The sequence below is a fragment of the Carlito syrichta genome, unplaced genomic scaffold (assembly GCF_000164805.1).
Source record: "Carlito syrichta isolate Samal-C Ts95f unplaced genomic scaffold, Tarsius_syrichta-2.0.1 Scaffold227536, whole genome shotgun sequence".
NCBI classification, from domain to species: Eukaryota; Metazoa; Chordata; class Mammalia; order Primates; family Tarsiidae; genus Carlito; species Carlito syrichta.
Window position 1 is genome coordinate 113,732 of NW_007171632.1, and position 20,043 is coordinate 133,774.

A 20,043-nucleotide genomic window follows, 5' to 3' on the forward strand; every position below is an offset into this window, starting at 1 on the left:
CATGCTCATGGCTACGGCAGCCTCGACTTGCTGGGCTCAGGTGATCCTTCTGTTTCAGCCTAACAAGTAGCTGGAACTACAGGTATGTGCCACCATGCCCAGCTAATTTTTATATTTTTTTGTAGAGACGAGGTCTTGCTATGTTGCCTAGACTGGTCTCAAACTCCTCAGTTCAAGCAATCCTCTCTCCTGGGCCTCCTGGGATTACAGGCATGAGCCACAGAGCCCAGTCTTTTTTTGGATACACTTAAATGCAAAAATGTGTAGTTAAGATATGGAAGTGATTTCAAAAGCCTGGGCAGGAGGCCTTTGAGAGTGAAAGGTCTGGCCAAGTGGCCCCCACACCTCTAAAGCAGGTAATAGTCAAGTGTCCCAGGTGTAAATGTTGCCCCTTCACAGGCTTCAAAGCAGAAATGATACAGCGTAACGGCCATAGGCCAGTTTTGTTCCCCAGTCGTCTCTGACAGCCATGGCGGGCAGTGGCGAGGAGTCGGGCGAGTATGGCCTGAACACCAGGAGCCAAGGCTAGTGCCCAGAGCCCTTGACTCTGGTCAGCCTTCAGGACCTCACTCTTCCAAGAGGAAAACAGCCCTCCTGGGCAATGGGAGGTGCCAATCGGCATTTGGCAGGTACAGGCGGAGTGTGTGGAGGACAGGGGCAGCGGGTTATCCGTGGGGGGGCAGCCATGCAGAACACAGAACAGGCCCGGTGAGAGTCATTAGCGGAAGCAGCAGCCTCTGTCTCCACCTCTCCTGATCTCCACCCCCTGGGCCAGCTTGGCCTCAGAACACAGGGCAGTCTCACCCAGTACTGGAAAAGCCGGCCGGCCTCCCGGGAGTGAGGGTCTGGTACTTCCCCACCCCCATGGATTCCCTGGGCTGGGACTCACCAGGGTGACCCAGGAAGTCTCCCCACCATGGGCGCCAATTATGTACAGGCTGAGCAGGGTCGTGGTGGCCACGAAGCAGAACACAGACACGAACATCACCCAGCCCTGGACCAAGGGCAGGGGCACCAGGGACGAGGCGATCAGGATCCATACCAGGCCCCCGAAGACCTGCAGGGAGAGGAGGCAGGGTGAGGGTTGGGCCAGAAGAGAGCCCATGCCCTGGAAGGGTCCGAGAACCAGCAGCCACACTGGGGCCCTGGGGTGCTGAAACCCAGGAAGGAGGCAAAACTAACCTGGCAGGCACCTTCCTCACCAAAAAATGACTCCTTCTCCCTCAAGGCCCTAGGCTAGACTGCCAATTTCGTCTTTCCAATTCCCTGCAGGCTTGCTTTTAGTCATTTTTAAAATATAATTTTAATCTTTTAGTTTAACCAACCCTTATACTTACATGCCAGGCACTATCTCAAGCACGTTACAAATATTAACTCAGCTGATTCTCACAACAACCCTATGAGTAGGATAATGACACATTTATCAGATGAGGAAACTGAAGTACATGGAAGTAACTTGTCATTCCAAGTAAGGACTTATATCATCCAGTATTGTCATGAGAAGGGCCATCATTTCTTCTGAGATTCTATTCTTCCTGCTTGCTTTGATAGTAAAATATTCTTTCTTTTATGCAATGGTAGTGACCAGCAGAATCTTTGGGTCTTTATTTGGTCAAACAAATTAGCCATACTATGTCCTTAATATTTCCTTTCTTCCTTCCCTCCTCCCTTCCTTCCTCCTTCCCTCCCTCTCTCCCTCCCTTCCTTCTTTCCAATTTGACTCCCAAAGTCCAGGAAGTGGGAAGTGCTCTAACTGCCCGGTCTTGGAGTTTGAGGGTAGATAACACAGGTCGGCCCTATCTCCTTGGATGCCTGAGGATGGACATGACACCCCAGTTGATGTCCCCAGGGTCCATGAGCCTTCTGCTTTAAAAGAGGAGCATAGCCAGGCTCGGTGGCTCAGCCTGTAATCCCGCACCTTGGGAGGCTGAGGTGAGTGGATTGCCTGAGCCCGCAGGTTTGAGACCCGCCTGGGCAACTTGGTGAGACCTCATCTCTACAATAAATCAAAAAATTAGTCGGGCGTGATAGCGCGCGCCTGTAGTTCCAGCTACTTGGAAGGCTGAGGCGGAAGGATCGCCAGAGCCCAGCAGGTCGAGGCTGCGGTGGCCGGGAGCGGCCACTGTACTCCAGTCTGGGCAACAGAGTGAGATTCCAACTCAAAAAATAAAAATAAAAAATAAAAGATGAGCATAAGGACAGATGCAGGGCTCAGTAACACCCCTCAGTGGCGCAGTGATGCTCCTCACCGTGGTCAAGTACATACACACCCTAGCTGGGGTTTTCTGTATATCTCTCCTCCTCTCCCTTGTACCTGTTCACCCCAATGGGAAATCAGCCCAGCCTCATCCACCTGTCCCCATCCAGATAAGGACTGAGCTCAGAGCGGTCTGGGTGCATGTCATAACGGCTTTGCAGTCAAAGGTCTCTGACATACTGCAGAGGTGGCCACCATCTTCTGAGAAGCTGGGAGCTGAGGATGGGACTCTCCCAGTCCTCTGCCTTTTGTGATGTGGACTCACATAATAACTTGACTCCATGTCCCTGACCTTCTATCCACCCACTGAGTAAGAAATTATCACTGTGTTAACAGGTGTTCTCTGAGCCTCTTGGCTAAGAAGCATCAGGAGAGAATCACATTTGGGTAGAAAACCCAAATACACTGAAGTTTCTGGATTTATCAAAAACAAGTTGTGCCTCATGAATCAAATTTGGGCATCTCTGACCAGAACACTTCCTCTGCTGACGGATATTAGCTTGCCTGAAGGCGTGTGGCAGAGCTGGTAGGACGCAGTGTACACCTTACAGAAACTGGAGAAAATCGATTAAATAAAAATTCCCAGACCACCACAGAATAAGAGGCATGCATAGATTTTGTCCATAGTTGTGTTTATCAAACAGATTACTTGACCTTTTCCATAATGGTCTCTGACAAAGGGACACACGCACGTGAGGGGACGAGCAGGACTTGGATTCAGGAGGTGCAAGAGTGTGGCGTGGAGAAAGAGGCGTCCGTTGGGTACGTCCAGCAGACAGAGGGAGGCAAAGGCCTGGGAACCCCTCTCCTAAGCATCCTGTGCCTGGTCGCCTCGTGACCACCAGAGGAGGATCACTCCAAGTTGGTCCCTGTTCACCGGCTCTCAGGGAGCCCCACGCTCTTCTCTGTAGCTCTCAGCACAAACACAAGTGTATTTGGTTAGTGACAAAATGCATTTTTCCCAACCTGGTGATGAGGAAAGGTGATGTGTGAGGCTCATCTTGCTCACAGCTGCCTCCCTGGTGGACAACACAGGGAAGGCCTGGCTAGCCGTGCATCAGTGTCTGAGTTAGCTAACTGGCCTTCAGACTCCCAGATGTGGCCAAATTAGAGCCATTTAAGAACCAAACCCCAGAGGAGTGGCTTGTGTTGCACATGAGTGGGAAGGAACTTGGTCATGGACTCCCAGAGGGACCCGGTAGGTTGGAGGTGCTTGTGGATGACCAACGGACATGGCATTGAGGAAGGCCGGATGCTACAGCGAGGAAAGGATTCTCCCTTTTACTCTCTTTGGTTTTTCTGACGGCCACAAGAAGCCCTCAGGGTAGTGGAGCCAGATGTCTGGAGTTCTCTTAGAGTGTCATGAGCAGGCCAGGGTGAACTGGATAGTGACACTGTTTCTACATTTATGGTAGCAGTGTTGTTATTTTGGGGAAAACGTTCATTGTAAAGTACACACGAGGTAAATGAATGGACAAGTGGCACGGGAAATGGCAAAATCTGAGACGGTGGCCCCCAGGTCCTGGTCTGCAGAGGCATCGTTCCCTTTCCCAGCTCCATTCTTCCCCAGGTGGCTTGAGATGCGAATCATGGTCAGTGGTTAGGGCAAGAAGAATACAGGGTAGTCAGAGTGAAGTCAGTGCGCTGAGGACTGGCGACAGTCATGCTGTTCTTTGCTAGATGTGGCTGCAGCTTGGAGCTGCAAGCAGCCGGGCAGAGGGTCTCAAGGTTAGGCCAGACACTGATCTGTTTGGTATGTGAGCTTTTCCCAGTGTGATGAAGTGTATGTTCCAATTGCCTGGAAAATGCGTTCTCTCTCTCTCTCTCTCTCTCTCTCTCACACACACACACACACACACACACACACACACACAGACACACACACACACAGACACACACACACACACACACACAATTTCATGCAGTCCACAGTAGGAACCCTGTCCACAGTTCTCCATGGAACAAAGCCCACCCTGTGCTTAACCCTAGCTTCAGTCCCTGGCAGACCCCTGGGACCCCACCCAACCTCAGGGGGCATCACCTTGCAAAGGAGTTCTTTACAAAATAAGGATGACTTTTTTTCTCTGCATGGTTTATCTATGGCAGTGGGTTTTATTGTGAGTTGGTGGGGAGACATTATCTCTTTTTAAACAGTTTTAATGGAGATGGAATTCACAGACCACATGACTGACCCACTGAAAGTGTATCATTCGATGGTTTTTAGTATATTCGCAGATATGTGTGACCATCACCACAGTCAATTTTAGAACAGTTTCATCACTTCACAATCCCATTAGCTAAAGCTTCCCTGTCCCTCCCTAAGCAACCAATGATCTACTTTCTGTCTCTACAGATTTCCCTATCTGACCTCTTATATGATTGGGATCACATAATGTGTGGTCTTTTGTGACTGATTTCTTTCATTTGCAATGTCTTCAAGCATATGCTTATAATGTCTATAAGCATAAGGTCTTCAAAGTGAGAAATTCTCTAAAGAGGACTTTTATAAAATATTTCTACCATCACAGCCCCCACGATGACCCATTCTGACCCTACCACTTGCAGGGTCCTAGGTGAGTGTGTCTCATCTCTCTGGAGCCTCCAACCCAGAAAGAGCCAAGTAACCACAGATTCCAGGGATGTTCTTACACCAGTCCTCATCTGCCCCGGAGCCATATTTTAGGTTTGCATATCACGTGAAGGTAATACCTCAGCATGGATGAAATGATTACAAACCTGGGGCTTTGCTTCCACGACATGGGCAGTGGGCCCTCCCTTCACAGTGCTGCTCAGCAAGTATCTGGGAGGAGTGCAGGGTAGCCACTGCTGCTGCTGAAAGGGGCCCCGGGGGCCATCTGGGAGGGAGGCGAGGGGGTGCAGGGCAACCCTGAGAGGATGAGCAGGAGTAAGGGGGGAAAGGCCAGACTGAGCAAGAAAGTTCCTCCCAGCCAGATGTCTGTGAAACAGAAACAGCTTCCTGTCCCAATTTTGCCACAGCATCATGCCCTTTCCCTTCAGAGTGTGCCCCTTTGGAGCACTTCCTTTTGCCCCAGTTGTCTCTGAAGTAGAGCCCTGGGTAGCTATGAGAATTCTAGTGCAGACACACATTGGCAGCTGCAATGGCAGTGACGAGTAAAGGTCAGACACATGAGCAAGTGACTCAGCCTCTGAGGGGCAACCTGCAGATATCTTGGCTATCTGCAGATACCTCCACACATTGTGGGTGGATGTTAACTAGCTGAAACTATGAATGTGAGTGTGAAGCTTCCAGCACCGTGCCTGGCACTTTCCAACAACTGGGGATGGGCATTGCTCACCCATGCAGGAGGCTGACAGCCTGGTGGAAACAGACGCATAAGCAGCCAATTATGATGCAGGCTGATAATCAGCTCAGAGTGGGCAGGGCAGCCTGGACTGGCACATGTTCTCTGTTGAGTCTTGAATGGAGAGGTGGACTTAACTGCGAACTGGGCCAAAGGGTCAGGGAGTGGCTCTTCAGGGGGAGGGAAGTGTATATGCCAAGTCTTGAGGATGCTGAAGCAACCATGATGGCTTCAGAGGAGAGGGAAGCCAGGCATGAGGTGGGGACAAGGAGAGGCAGGGGATGGGGCTGGAGGGAGAGGGTCCTTCACTGGCCCCCTCCGTGGAAAGCTGAGATTCTGAGTGAATAATGGGAGCCAAGGCCAGTTCCCACCCTGCTCCACCTAAGTGCACAAAGAGCAAAAAGAAAGCATGCACTGCACCCACACCCAGGGGAGATAAGGCACTCTTGGGCAGTGAGCAAGCCACTCCAGCCTGGCCTCAGGATCCCACTGGCCAAATATTTGTCAAGAGCAAGGAGGAAGGCAAAGGTTCAAGCATTTCCCTTCATCAAGAAAACTCTAGATGGCTCCCAATCACCAGACGGCAAATGCTCAGAGCCAATTATTTTGAAAACATTAATCAAACAGTGGAGGCATGAATGGCCCCTGTGTCTGTTCACCTCTGTCAAGAGGCCATACTTTCCCCCACCACCACCTGCACCCCAGTCACTGTCCATCATGGTGGACAGAGATGGTGCAGCTGGCAAGGGTGGTCTAAGACACAGGTCTCTATGTTGGATGGACTGAGAGGGACAGGGATTAAACTTTCTCTGAGACCCAGAGCCCCAAGATGCAAAATGGGGGTGAGGTCTGGGCCAACACTCCATTGTCTTCAACCCAGACTATATATTGTGTAACCTGGAATGTCTCTAAAATAAAACACCAATGCTCAAAGTCTGATTCAACTGGAAAGAAGCAGAGTGACAGATCAGAACCGACAGGCTCTTGGTCAAAGGCACTGTAACGTGTTTTCATAGCATAAGACTATGGATGATGTTCTGGTCAAACAGAAGAGGAAATGGCGCCTATCTCAAAAGCCCTGCCTGGCTTTCTGGTAATGCCAGCCCTGTACTCCTCTCCAGGTTCCGCCTGACCTTTCAGTGCAAAATATTGTCCTAAAGTTTCCTCTTCTCTCCTCTCCTCAAGCTTGGATCCCTATCTTGCCTTGAATATGAGATTAGCTTGTTCTTGGGCATCCTCTAAATGCCAGGATACAGCTTCACTGTCTGTGAACAGGGGATTGTGGGAGGATCTGGGGCCCCTCCCCACCCTGGTATTTCAGGTCTGGAAACCACCCATTTTTAATTCAGTTCAGTTTGGCGTGCTGAGCAGTGCTGAGGTTCTTTAACAACCAGGGATAATGTATAAAACAATAAAAAACATTTCCAAAGAGCTTACATCCATAGGCTACCCAAATCATGCATGTGAAAATTCCCGCCGGGCTCGGTGGCTCAGCCTGTAATCCCGCGCCTTTGGGAGGCTGAGGTGAGTGGATTGTCTGAGCCCGTGGGTTCGAGACCCACCTGGGCAGCGAGACCTCATCTCTACAATAAATCAAAAAATCAGCCGGGCATGGTAGTGCATGCCTGTAATTCCGGCTACTTGGAAGGCTGAGGCGGAAGGATCGCTGGAGTCCAGCAAGTCGAGGCTGCGGTGGCTGGGAGTGGCCACTGCACTCCAGTCTGGGCGACAGAGTGACACTCCAACTCAAAAAAAAAAGAAAAGAAAAGAAAAAGAAAATTCCCACAGGAGATAGTCTTCTGAGGTGCTCTTGTATGAACTCACAGAAGCATCTCACCTTTTCTTTCTGAATTAATCCCTGGGAAGCAGGCCAGGTAGTTAAGGGTGCAGACTTTAGAGTCAGAGTTAACACGTTTGGAGACAACTCTGTCACTTACTAGCTGAGTGACCTGCTGTCCCTGGGCATGCTATTTAACCTCTCTCTTCCTTCATGTGAAAAGCAATGATAAAAGTAGCTATGAAACGAGTTATATCAATAGAGCACTGGCATCAAGCTACCATTCTAAGTGCTTGCTGTCTCAACCATCAAAACATGAAGCAAAGTCTCTCCTGTAACCACATGAAAAATCACAGTGGTCTATGATGTCAACATGCACAATTATCCGCTCTAGCTCTCTGAGAGCTAGAATTAAAAATAACCTCAACGGCATCAAAAAGAGAAAAAGCTATGATCTCCCAGAAACTGAAAGTTGAGAAAAACGTGTCTGCCTGCAGAAGAAAACACAAAGGACATTAAGATATGAGAAAGCCTTCTTTCAAACAATGAGCCTTGGTCATAATAGAGGGGAAAAGGAATTTTCCAGCACATTCTTGAGATTCGTCTGGAGTTTCCACCGCATGTGGCTGAAAGAACTCTTCATACACAGTCCCCAGTGCTTCTGTGGCAAGACTATAACTGAGGTCAGTACACACGGCTGGCTCAAATTCTCTAGATATTTTTCTGGGGCTCCATTTTACTTTGTCAGGGTCTCTACAGGCAGAAATCCTTCCACTAACACAGCAAGAAGTAAACCAAAGAGGCCTTCCCACATAGGGCTTTCCACCCACACACCTGGTGGTATAGCCCCCAGAGCCCAGCACTAGAATTCCTAACAGCTCAGAGTCCACGGCTGCATCTTGAAGGAATATGTAAGCAGGAGTTTGTGTCTTGAATGCTTGGGAAGTAAAGGTGACCCATCACAAAACGCAGGCTGTACACCAAATGCTGAGCCATCCTGCCACTTTGTTCAAGAGGCAAAAGTCATCTTCCCAGGAAGAAAAAGAAAAGATGTCCTTGCCAGATGAGGAAAGTTCGCCGATTCATTCCAGTCTGCTAGAGGGCTGCTGGGAGCTCCCGGCCCTGGGTGCTCTCAAAGACCCCAGGGTTAACCCATCTCTTAATCCAGAGCTGAGATAAGAGTTTGGAGTTGGCCCCAGCACCAACTCACGTTGCTGGTAATATATTCACTCACTGAACTATTTTAGCCGGCTAGGGTTATTTCTATGCCGGGAGGACATTTTGTGTAGGTGATCAGAGCAGTAGAACAACTGTGCAGTCTTTGCCCAGCACTAAGAATCATTCTGTGAGTTCGATGGAAACTAGGGGTCATTTTTCTTTGTGTTTTGATGTATACATGTGTGTACATGTGTACCTATGTGTTTGTGTCTCTATATGTGTATATATACGTATGTGTGCAAATGTGTTTATGTGGGTATGTGGGTGCATGCACATATATATATATATGTTTATGTGCATGCTTTTGGTGTGTGTATGTGTCTGTGTGCTTTTCATGTGTGCATGTGTATACACGCACACATGTGCATACATATATGTATGTGTCTATGCATGTACATATATATTTGTGTGTATGTGCATGTGTGTGCTTGTATATCTGTGTATGCATATGTGCATGTGTGTGTGCGTGTGTGTGTGTGTGTGTATAGGTAGAAGCGGGCTAAGGACAGAGGAAGAGGAAGGAAATAGCATCTAGGATGACGGGCTTTGGTGCCATGATGAAGTCGAGAGGACATCAAGTTCAGGTGGTGGGAAAATGATTATGCACAGTCTTTCCCAAGGTCCCTCAGTTCTGCTCTTCAGAAAATGGGTCTGAGAGGAAGGTGGAAGGACTTCTAGTTCTGAGATATGACGAAGCAAACATGGGAGGTTTCTCCTGTCCTCAGATAAGCCTCACTTCCCTGGCAAGGAAGAACTCAACTCCCAGCAAATCAGAGGGCAGCCTTCCTCACTTGCTTGCTCACTCCCTCCCTCATTCATTTGCTCATGCACTGATGCATTCAACAGGTGCTGAGAGTGACTCGGTCAGCACTGGGGGCAGACACGCCCAAAGAGACATATCTTATCAAAGACACACACTCATGAGTGGAACCCATCTCTCTCTTTCCCTCCTCTGTCTTGCAGTAGTGCTACTAATCCCCACTGGAGCAGGTCTGGGTCCACTCAGGGCACATCCAGGCCCCGGTGAAAGTATCAGGGTCCCAACAAGGGTGACCAGCTGAAAACTTCACTCAGGATAGGGGCAGAGCCCAATGATTTAGGAAAGGGCTGGGAGAGTGGATCCGAAGATTCTCTATGTGGGGACCCTCCCCTCCTCTGCGGATTGAAAAGGTACTTCATGGGAGTCTGATCCTTGGCGCTTCTCCTAAAGTGAACGGGAATGGTGTTGGTACCACCTGACTTGGTTAACCTACGCCAAGTTGCTCTCCCCTCCTGACTTCCTTGTCAGCAGGCTTCTGCCGTCTGGGTGGACCAGTCATGCCATCATCCCTCCCCAGGAAGGCTTCAACAGCGTCCCTGTGTCTAATCTGAAGGCAAGACCAGGACTTGGGGACTTTGGGTCTGTCTGTAAAGAGGGGGATAGAGATGGGAGATTAAAAGAGATGAGGGCTGAGTTCAGGACCATCGTTGATATTAACAAGGGGAGTGTGGACTGGGAAGAGGCCGCTGTTCAGGCTTGAAATCCCAACCACTCTCGAGCCCCAGGGAAGCCTTCTGTCCTATAGCACATACCACCACCATGACGAAATGACCACCGACTTAATACCCACCCTCCTCAGTAGGTGTCTAGTTCCCAAAGGAATGAAAACTCCTCTCAGATCCACAAATCTCGGGGTTTTCTGACAGGTATGTCCTCATTTGAACGGAAAATTTTGCCTACCACACCTATACCCACTGGCTTTACCCAGCAGGATAAACAGAAACCAGGAGGTTCTGTGAAACATACCAGGTAAGCCACCTGTAAAAGACAAAATCCGTGGAAAAGCTAGACCAGATAGGAGTGGCTTAAATGCAAGAAAAACAAACAGTGTTGACGAGAGTCACCAAGTAAGTTAGTAATGTGAACAAACAAAATAGGCGTGTACCTGTAAAAGGCAGGAATAAACTGGTGTGTCTCTTGAGGCTTCCAGAGATCTGGAATTCTGAGGGTATCTTGGGAATTGGTGGCGATTGTCAGTCTCACCTTCTGTCTCCCCTTGAGGTCAGGGACTCATCTTGTGATTCATAAATGTTGGCCAGGAGGGAGATGAGGCACTAGCCTTTCCTACCGACACTTGCTGAGGACAAATGTTTCAGAGCACTTGATCTGTGCCAGGGACATCATGGGCAGACTCAAGATATAGGCACAAGACAGACAAAAGGCAAGGGCCTGCAGATGTGTGCTGAGTGCCAAGAAAGGGTGCTAACAGGGTGGGCTTCCTGGCACCCTTCTGTGCCAGAGGCTGCCCTCTCTCTGAACAAATGCCCTTCCAGACAGCCGATACACTGACATGGATGACAAATCACTCTTTGAAACGCTTAATTCAGGTCCACGGGCAATTGGCTTGTACACCTGCAAGGGGATATAGCAATTTGTGTTGTGCTTAGAGTCTACCAAGGTCTCCCCACCCATCCTGGTACCAGGCTGGCTAGGCGGTACAGAGAGGCTCAGGAAGCACCCTTCCCCGGGGCAGGCAGGACTCTTCCCCTGGCTGCCCTGTTGGAGGTAGCTTCTAGCAGCGGACACACTGACTTCCACCCCTCAGTTGCCCCTTCTTGGCCATTGGGAAGGCCCCAAGAAGGTGGTGTCTGTGCAGGACTAGGGGATTCCAGGGACAAGACAAGTGTGCCCTACACAGCTTGGCCTGATCCCAAATCTCACTCACCTCCCAGCTCTGAATGGTACAGAAGATGACAAACAGGTGATGAGGAGTGGGCCTCACAGACACCCTCCTGTGACTGCTCTCCATTGGCACAGGTCGGCCATTTGATCTCAGCAGGTATTTGAATTATTAGTTAATAGTAACAGCACCTCATAGCTATTGAGCAGTACTTTGTGTATCGTGGTGTTTTTTTTTTCCTGTTCCATTAAGATGTTATTAATTAGGGCAAACATAATTATAGTCACTAAGTGACAAACATTTGTGTACTGTGTTTTAAGAGCTCAATCCTCACAGTAATCTTTGAGGTAGGTGTCACTGCATCTCATGTTGCTGATGCAGAAATTGAGGCACAGTTCCCTGCCACATTCCCACAGCTGCCAGGTGCCAGCTCTGACAAGTCGACTCAGAACCCAGGTATGGACCTCCACAGTTATGGCAGTAACCTGTGGTGTCCCACCAGTTGTTCCCACCACGGAGTCTGCCCGTGTCTAGCATTGACTTTGGACGTGGCCTTGAGAAGACGAACATGGAAGAGAGAGAACAGCCCATTAGTCTTTGGGCTGTTCCAGGCAGGCGTCTCTCTCCCCCAGCCCTCCCCTGGGACAGAGTCTCAATACTCAATAGGCTCTGTTCCTTCAGAGGAAAAGAATAGCAAGTTGTGGGTTTTTAGACCCACAAACAAGCACAAGATCAAACGCTGAAGGATGTCACTTCCTCTTCTGCAGACGCAGGCCTGCAGTTCGTGTCCCTGGGCCCACCATGGCGATCCACCCTGCTCCCCACCCCATAACAGGTGAGGGGATGCCATCTTCTGTCCTTCCCCATTTGTCCTATTCTTGGAGTACACACCCCTTTGGGCCCTCTATGCGGCCTCCTCGAAACTGGATCCAGGACTTTTGTTTTACTCTTTCTCCCCTCCCCTTTCCACCTCCTTCCCCTGGAATATCCGGTTAGCTGAGGCAGGCCGTGTGGCCCTGTATCTTCCTCTTTCCACTGCTCCTGTATGTGAATTTGTTATGGCTGGTGACAAGGCTTTCCTTTAATTTCCTACATATTTTCTCAGGGCCTTGACAAATTAAAATGATTCAACACTGGGATTGTTTTACCCCAGCAAGGGTGGAACATTCTCTAGGACTCATGAGGTGGGGGCAACAGAGAATCTGGGGTGAGGTGTGGCAGAGAATCCACACAATGCCAGCGCAGTCACTACCCTAGGAACGAGTTATGCTGCTGGTGCCCAGTCAGGAGCTGGTGCGAACCAGACCTTTGCACCAGGATGTGGAAGGCAATTTGGAGCACCCATGATTGGAGATTACTAGGGACCTGCTCCATGCTCCATGCTCACGGATTTCCAGGAACAATCTGAAATCCGTGAGGAGTCAGCTACATACCCCACCGTGTTCCTGCTTCAAGGACGCTGAAACTCATGTCCTCACATCCATCAGCACCAGGCGGGCACACCTCCTGGAGTACCCTATCAGCATCTGTACCTGGTGCCTGCTGGTCCCAAGCCATGGGACTGAGACTGGAGGGCCCAGGAGGAAACCCCAGACCAGCTTGGGTCAGGAGTGGAATCTGAGTAGGCTCTCCTGCTAGAAAGTGGGGGAGCTCAGCCCTGAATCTATGAGGGGGCAGCTCCCAGCTTCCATCTAGTTCAAGATTGGCCAGCTCCGTCACATGTCAAGGCAAGCCCCAGGTGACCCTGTCCCCATACCCAACCCCTTCTCTCACAGAATGTGTCCTGGGCCCAAGACAAAGCCAAACCACTGCTAGGGCTGTGCAGAACCGGCCTGGCCCGTCTGCGCAGTGTGCTCTCCCACTGACCAGGTGGTATGGCCAGTGTAGGTGCAGCAAATGGTCAGCCATTGTCCCTGGCCAGCCTGAGTGCGAGCACTCCTGGCAGTGGCATCTCAGGTCCTGTCACCCCTTCCTGAGAACACTTGGGCAGAGAGGATGGCTTTGTACCCCTCCTGCCTCACTCCACCCCTTGAGGTGGGAGAGTGACTTACGAAAAGCTAGAAGGCAATCTTTTAAAATGCAGCCCGGTTGTGATGACACTTGCATGACAGTCCTGCAGTGCTGTTCTCTGCAGTGTCCAGAGAACAGTTCAAAGTTACTAACTCCTGATCAAAGCAGGCCTCTGGTTCTTGCGAAACTGGAAAAGTCACTTCTCAACTCCACCAAACCTCTGAGAAAGCTCTATAATACTTTAGAGGGGAGGAAAGGATTAAACCTGGGCAGTAACGGGCAGAACCCCTCTCTAAATAGCTACAGAAGGGGGACAGGGCCAGGAGCCAGTGGTCAGAGCAGGGAAGGCCAACTCAGTCACTGTCTGGCAATGACCAAGTAGGGCCAGGCCCGCTCCCTGGTGACCGTAGGGGAGGTTCCTGGCCAGGACAGCAGGGACATTTATTTGGGAACAGAGAAAGTCCCTGGCCTGAACCTATGAGAACCTCAGAACGCCTGGCCCCTTGCCCCAACCTCTCACTGAAAGCTGTTCCTACTACTCTGTCCCCTCATAAAAACACCCAGAGGGTGGCCTGGCCTGTAGATGGCTACTCCAAATCTCACTGAATCAATGGAGGGTGTGCAATGCTTATCAAATGCAGATTCTTGGACCTGCCCTAGACCTAGTGACTCAGAACCTGATGGGTGTGTTTTGGACATGGAGGCCCATGGAGTTCCCAGCGGCTTCGAGCTGTCCCTTCATTCCAGAGAAGGGGCCCCAGTCTTGCCCAGGGGTGACAGGCAGGTGGGGCTTCTTTCTCAGGGTCCCTTCTGCTGTGAACAGCATTTCGGGGTGATTGTTTGGGAGAACGAAGAAGCCTGGATGTGACCCCTCACCGCAACAAATGCTCCTAGGGCCCCGGAGACCCAGTGACCAGGACAAGTTGCTTCTTCCTTGAGCCTCAGTTTCCTCCTAGCTCTGAAAATTAGGTTTCCATTATTTTACATCTCTTGTCTCCTAGGAGTTCTCACGCTGCCTCCTCAAAGTAGCCTGAATGTGGACAACCCAACACAAAGCTGCCCTATCATCTTGCAGCCCAAGACTGGCTTGGTGGGGCCAACTCTTCTCCAGACAGGTAAAAATCTGGGGAGGGGTCTCTCTTAAACAATAAGTCCAGTCACTTTGAGTTACAGAAAAGGTGTTAGTTATTTCATTGATTGCTATGTCCAGTTCACTGCATGAATCAAAAGTGCAAACAGACTCCAAGTGGCTCCCACACCCCATCCCACTCCTAAATATGACCCTACTCCTCTTTGTCCCCATGTTCCTGAGGCACAGAGGTGGAGCGCCCGCCCCTGGAGGCCTGGGCACTCCCAGCACGCTCTCATCCACAAACTTTTCTTTTTGCTTTTAACTCCCAACCATTCTTTCACTGACTCTACCTCCCTTATAGGCTGGGGAGGAGGGAGTTGGGTTATTGATCTTAAAACCTCCTTTCGGGCACTTCCCTCACAAGTCCTGCAAGGCGAGGGGGGGGGGTCTCCTGGCACTCTGGGGGAAAAGTTGTTTCTGGGGACCCTGACCACCATGAAGATTCAAATCATTCTTGTGAACCTCTTGTTTTGTTTTTGTTTTTTATTTTACTTTATTTTTTTGAGTTGGAGTCTCACTCTGTCACCCAGACTGGAGTGCAGTGGCCGCTCCCGGCCACCACAGCCTCGACCTGCTGGGCTCCGGCGATCCTTCTGCCTCAGCCTTCCGAGTAGCCGGAATTACAGGCGCATGCTACCACGCCCGGCTGATTTTTTTATTTATTGCAGAGATGAGGTCTTGCTGCTCAGGCGGGTCTCGAACCCACGGGCTCAGGCAATCCACTCACCTCAGCCTCCCAAAGGCGCGGGATGACAGGCTGAGCCACCGAGCCCGGCTGAACCTCTTGTTTTGTAAAAGCCCCTGGCTTAGAAGAGCAAGCAGGAGGAAGAAGAGAAAGGCAAGGAGGACTAGGAGGGGAAGGAAAAAGCTCCCTGTTCTCCAGTCAGGAGACAGAGACTAGCCCCAAAAGTAAAAGTCTCTTATTGGGTGAGCATTGTTTGCAGAGAAACAGGCCAGAAGCAAAGTTGAGTTGCTGGGGGAGGGGAGAGCATTGCACATCACCTCCAGCCTATATGGGGTGCACCCGTGATTCCACCATCTGCAGCAGCAGCGTACCCTTTGTGGCTCTGAGGGTACTCAGAAAGGCAGGGTTACCTTGCCTAGTTGGGCCCGCCTACCCCTTTCTGCAGGACCCTGCAGCTTTCAGAGGTCAGGAGCTCTGGGACAGGACTGCTGGGCCAGTGTGAAATTGCCATGCCCCACCCTGAGCGACCAACCTTGCCTGCTCCCATGGGCAGCTCCCTGCTGTTGAAGCGGAGCAGAGCACCACCCTGTTGGGCTTGACATCGATACCCCTCAGGCTACTGGGAGGTCAGGCATGGGATTCTGAACTGTGAGTCATCAACAACTCGCTGGACAACAGATTTAAAAAATAATCACGCATTTCACACCCATTGGACTCGCAGAAAATTATAAAGCCTGACGCTACCAAGTGATGAGGAACAATGGGGGCTTTTACATGCTGCTGGCGGGAGCTGGGGAAGATTGTATTAGCCTGAAACTTATACAATTTGGGGGACCTTCTTAATAGAAGAATACAAAATTAAGCAGAGTCATGGAAGGGGCTCGAGTAACTGGGGGGTCTTGAACCTAGTTAAATGCCATCACCTTCCCAGTAAATCTGCTCCTGGGGTGTGTAATTAGAATAACCCTTTTGGCAGCAATGTGGTAAAATGAAAATGTGCATCTCCTACGACCCAGCAAGCCAAGTCCTCCATGTGGTTCTGGGAAACATTTCCAACATGTAACTACAGAGGCAAACTCTAGAATGTTCTTGGCAATGCTGTCTACAATAGCTAAAGGTAACAAATTGGAAATAGCCATTAACAGAATAGACAGAATAGCCATTAACAGACATTAACAGAATAAAGAAACAATGACAGCATATATCGATTTCAAAACATAATGCTGCCTGGAAAGCATGTTGCAGGATATATATATAGTGTAATACTATTTTCATAGTGTGAGAATATGTAAAATAACATCATGGGTAGCTCATATATGTGCAACAAAACTCTCAACTGTGCTTGGGAGTGAGGAACACTACATTCAGCCTACAGGGAGCCCCGAGGATGGAGGGAGGAGAGCGGATACAGAAAAAGCAGGATGGCCACAGGATTTTAGGGACAAAGCCTCCTAAAAAGCTTTAGTTCCTTAGTACTAAAAAGCAAATAAGACACAACGTTAAGATTTGATAAAGTTGGGCAATACTTATCAGGGTGTCTGTTAAAGAATTATATATACTTTTCTGTAGTATGTGAAATATTTCCTAATTATTTTGTTTTTAAAATTGAAATGAAATTCACATATCATAAAATCAACCATTTTTAAATGACTGGTCCGGTGGTATTTAGTACACTCATGGTGTTGTGCAACCTCCAACTCTATCTAACTCCAAAACGTTTTCATTTTCCCCAAAGGAAACACCAATCTGATTAAGCAATTGTTCCTTGTTTCCCCCTCCCCTCAGTCCCTGGCAAGCCACCAGTTTGTGTTCTATCTCTGTGGATTTACCTGTTCTGGATATTTTATACAAATGGAATCATACAGTTTGTAACCTTTTGTGTCTGGCTTCTTTCACTTATCCTAGAATTTTCAAGGTTTAGCAACTATGTATCCACTCTTCATAACTTTTTATGGCTGAATCATATTCCATTGCATGGATGGATATATCACGTGTTGTTTATCCAGTTCATGGTTGATGGACATTTGGACTGGCTCCACCTGTGGTTATCGTGGATAGTACTGCTATGAACATGCATGTGCATGTACTTAAGCCCCTGCTTTGAATCCTGTGGTTATATACTGAGGAGTGGCATTGCTGAATCATAGGGTAATATTTTGAGAGGCCACCAGACTGTTTTCTATAGTGACTGAACTATTCTACATCCTCACCAGCAATGAAGGAGGGTTCCCATTTCTCCACATCCTGGCCAATAATCCTTGTTATTTTCTGTGGGTTTTTTTTTTTTTCTTTTTCTTTTTGGGATAATAGCCATCCTAATGGGTGTGCAGTGGGATCTCACTGTGGTTTTGACTTCATTTTCCTAATGACTGATGATGTTGAGCATCTTTTCATGCATGTATTAATCATTTGTGTATCTTCCCAGGAGAAATGTTTGTTCAAGTTCTTTGTCCACTCTCTAGTTTGGTTGTTTGTCTTTTTGTTGGTAGTTGTAATATTCCATAATTTTAAGAAGCCCTCCCAGGGGTGGCTGGTGTCTCCTTGGGCCCTTTAATTCTCTACTCCTTCCACACAACAAAGCACATATATAAAGCTTTGTATTTACAATCCATTCAGAGGAAAACTTTAGGGTTGGGATTGGCTCACCTATTCTCTCCCAGGCACTGTGTGAACCCACCCCGATCTAGAGAGAAAGGAAGATACTAGGAGATGATTTGTACATTCAGGGCTTCTCAGGAAATGGGGAAAGGGAGTATTAGAGCAGGGTTGAGGCAGAGGAGAAAGGACTTCCAAGACAGCTGAGAGAAAAATGTTCTGCGGGAGGGGGAATTATTTCCTCAGGAAGCCCCTACTACTGCAGGCTGCCAAACCACCCCAGAGGAGTAAGTTTCCACTAATGGATGGTTTGAAGGCTAGGTGGGAGGCTCCCATTCCCTCCTCAGAGATCAGATCACCTTGCCTGCCTGGGCTGTTCCTACCCTCAGGGGTACTCCTTTCCCTATGCTGAACTAACAAGAGGAGGCCAGGCCATTTCTTCTGCACCACCTAAGCCCAGCACTCCTGAGCGCAAGAGGAGGGAGGTACACCAGAGTCTTTTGCAAAAGCACGAAGCCAAATATACTCTCTTGTGATTTGTGTGACAAACTCTGTATTCCTCCTCTCCCCCCACACACGCACCAAGTCACTACAAAGGCAGGGTAAGCCACTCCTCAGGGCAAGTCAGGAGACACTAAGATGAGGGGTTTTTTTTGTTTTCTGTTTTGTTTTGTTTTTGCTTCAAAACCTCTCTGTCCCATCACATCCCACCACCTCTCAAACAACCTAATTAAGAAATGGATAAAGGACCTGGACAGACATTTCTCCAAAGAAGATATACATCTCTCTTTGGTCTTGAGTCTCCACCTTTGTAAATACCCCTTTGAGAAGTCTCGGAAGCAACCATCTGTCCCTTACTCCAAGATCATGGACATGCTATGTGCTCATTTTTAGAAATGCAAACTTGGGCAAACACAGGTAAGAGAGACAGAGAAGAGAAGAGGAGCCCTGTGAGGAAAGAAAGACCCAGCCGATGCTCTTGGGTGGGGACCAGCCCTGCAGGAATTCCTGCATTTGCCCTGTGCCAGCGGCAAATACATTCAGATGGCCACTGTTCCAGGTTTTGCCTGGCAACCTTGAACATGGCAGGGATTGGAGAAGGCAGAAGAGCTGGGTGGGTAGCTGGCTGCCCTTGGTCAAGTCCTCCCCCTACTCTGGGCCCCGGTGTCCCCATCTATAAACAGTGGGGCTGTGCTCACTGGTGTCCAGGGTTTCTTCCAAGTGTGACTTCTTTGATTCTGGTTATCCCCAGAATTTGAAATCACTGGATACACCCTGGTTTGGGCTCAACTCAACCCTCACCCCAAGTTCACTGATAGCCCCCTTTCTCCCTTCCCCCCAGCCCTTCTCGGAGGGCAGAACCCGTTTCCTTTGGTGTTCACCCCCACTCCCCACCCCCTTCCAACCAGGCAGTAAGAACCTGGGATCCAGTCTTTAGAGTCAGGTTCCAACATTTTCTTTGCCAACCAACCCTCTGTCGCTGTTTCTGCAGAGGGAGCCCTGGAAAATGGGTGTTACTGCTCTGGCGACACACCACACCCACAGAATAAATAAAGCACATCCTTCCCGGGTAAGGGCCAGTGGTCCCCGGGGAGCTGAGGCGGAGGGAGGTCTGAAGCCGAGAGACTCAGTGAGCACTATACCTTGGTGCCCACAGTGGGAGACGCTTTCCCTCAGCCACAGGCAGCGGCGGGGCGGCTCCCGCGCGGGGCGGGACGACGGCAGGTGCAGGGGCGGTCCTGCTCAAGGTCAGCCGGCGCCGGCCGCTCTCGCCAGCCCGCTCACCCCCACCCCATGCAGGGGGCAGAACGACTGCGGCAGAGCAAGCGGTGGCCTCTGTTTCATTCCCAGTTCCAAGTTGCAGCAAATACGTGCACAGGCCAGAAACTTTAAAAAATGGCCAGAGGAGAATAATCCGGATTCAGTCCCTTCCCACCTCCGAACCTTGGCTGGTAATTCTAAGGTTTCTTCCCCTTTTTTTTTTTTAAACGACACCTTCTCTTTGGCAAAAGCTGGGCGCTTCTACACCCCAGGGACAGAGCGCGTGGATGAGTTTCCTCTGCCGCCAGTGCCAAGTGGGTCGGGCGCGCAGCTTTGGAACCGGTGGGCAGAGTGGACCCGGCCCGGCCGCTCCAGCCTCTGGCCCAGGTGGCGACCTTGGATTTCCCATCACAGTCTTGAAGACTCTTCCCCCCACTTCGTTGGTCTAGAAGGGCCGGCAGGTGCGCGGGGTTTTTCCAGGCGTAGACCCCTCTCCCTGCCCCGCTGCCCCGGGAAGCCGGGGAGCCTGCGGATCCAGCCCACCCCGCCCCTTCCCCGGCCCGGGCGCCGGGCGCGCGAGCCACTCACAAACTCGAAGATGAAGAGCAAGTCCGGGAAGGGGACG

At 49.9% G+C, this 20,043-nt stretch overlaps 1 protein-coding gene across 1 annotated transcript in view; it reads right to left on the reverse strand.

Annotated features, from left to right (window-relative positions):
* The window catches only part of MAL (mal, T-cell differentiation protein), a 25,749-nt gene extending 5,714 nt beyond the window's left edge, over positions 1 to 20,035 (reverse strand). Inside the window, exons 1-2 of the mRNA XM_021709431.1 lie at positions 20,007 to 20,035; positions 890 to 1,057 (exon numbers count right to left, since the gene is read on the reverse strand). Coding sequence (XP_021565106.1) covers positions 890 to 985 — 96 coding nt within the window. The 5' untranslated portion in view covers positions 986 to 1,057; positions 20,007 to 20,035. The remainder of the gene's footprint in view (positions 1 to 889; positions 1,058 to 20,006) is intronic.
* Positions 20,036 to 20,043: the final 8 nt, after the last annotated feature.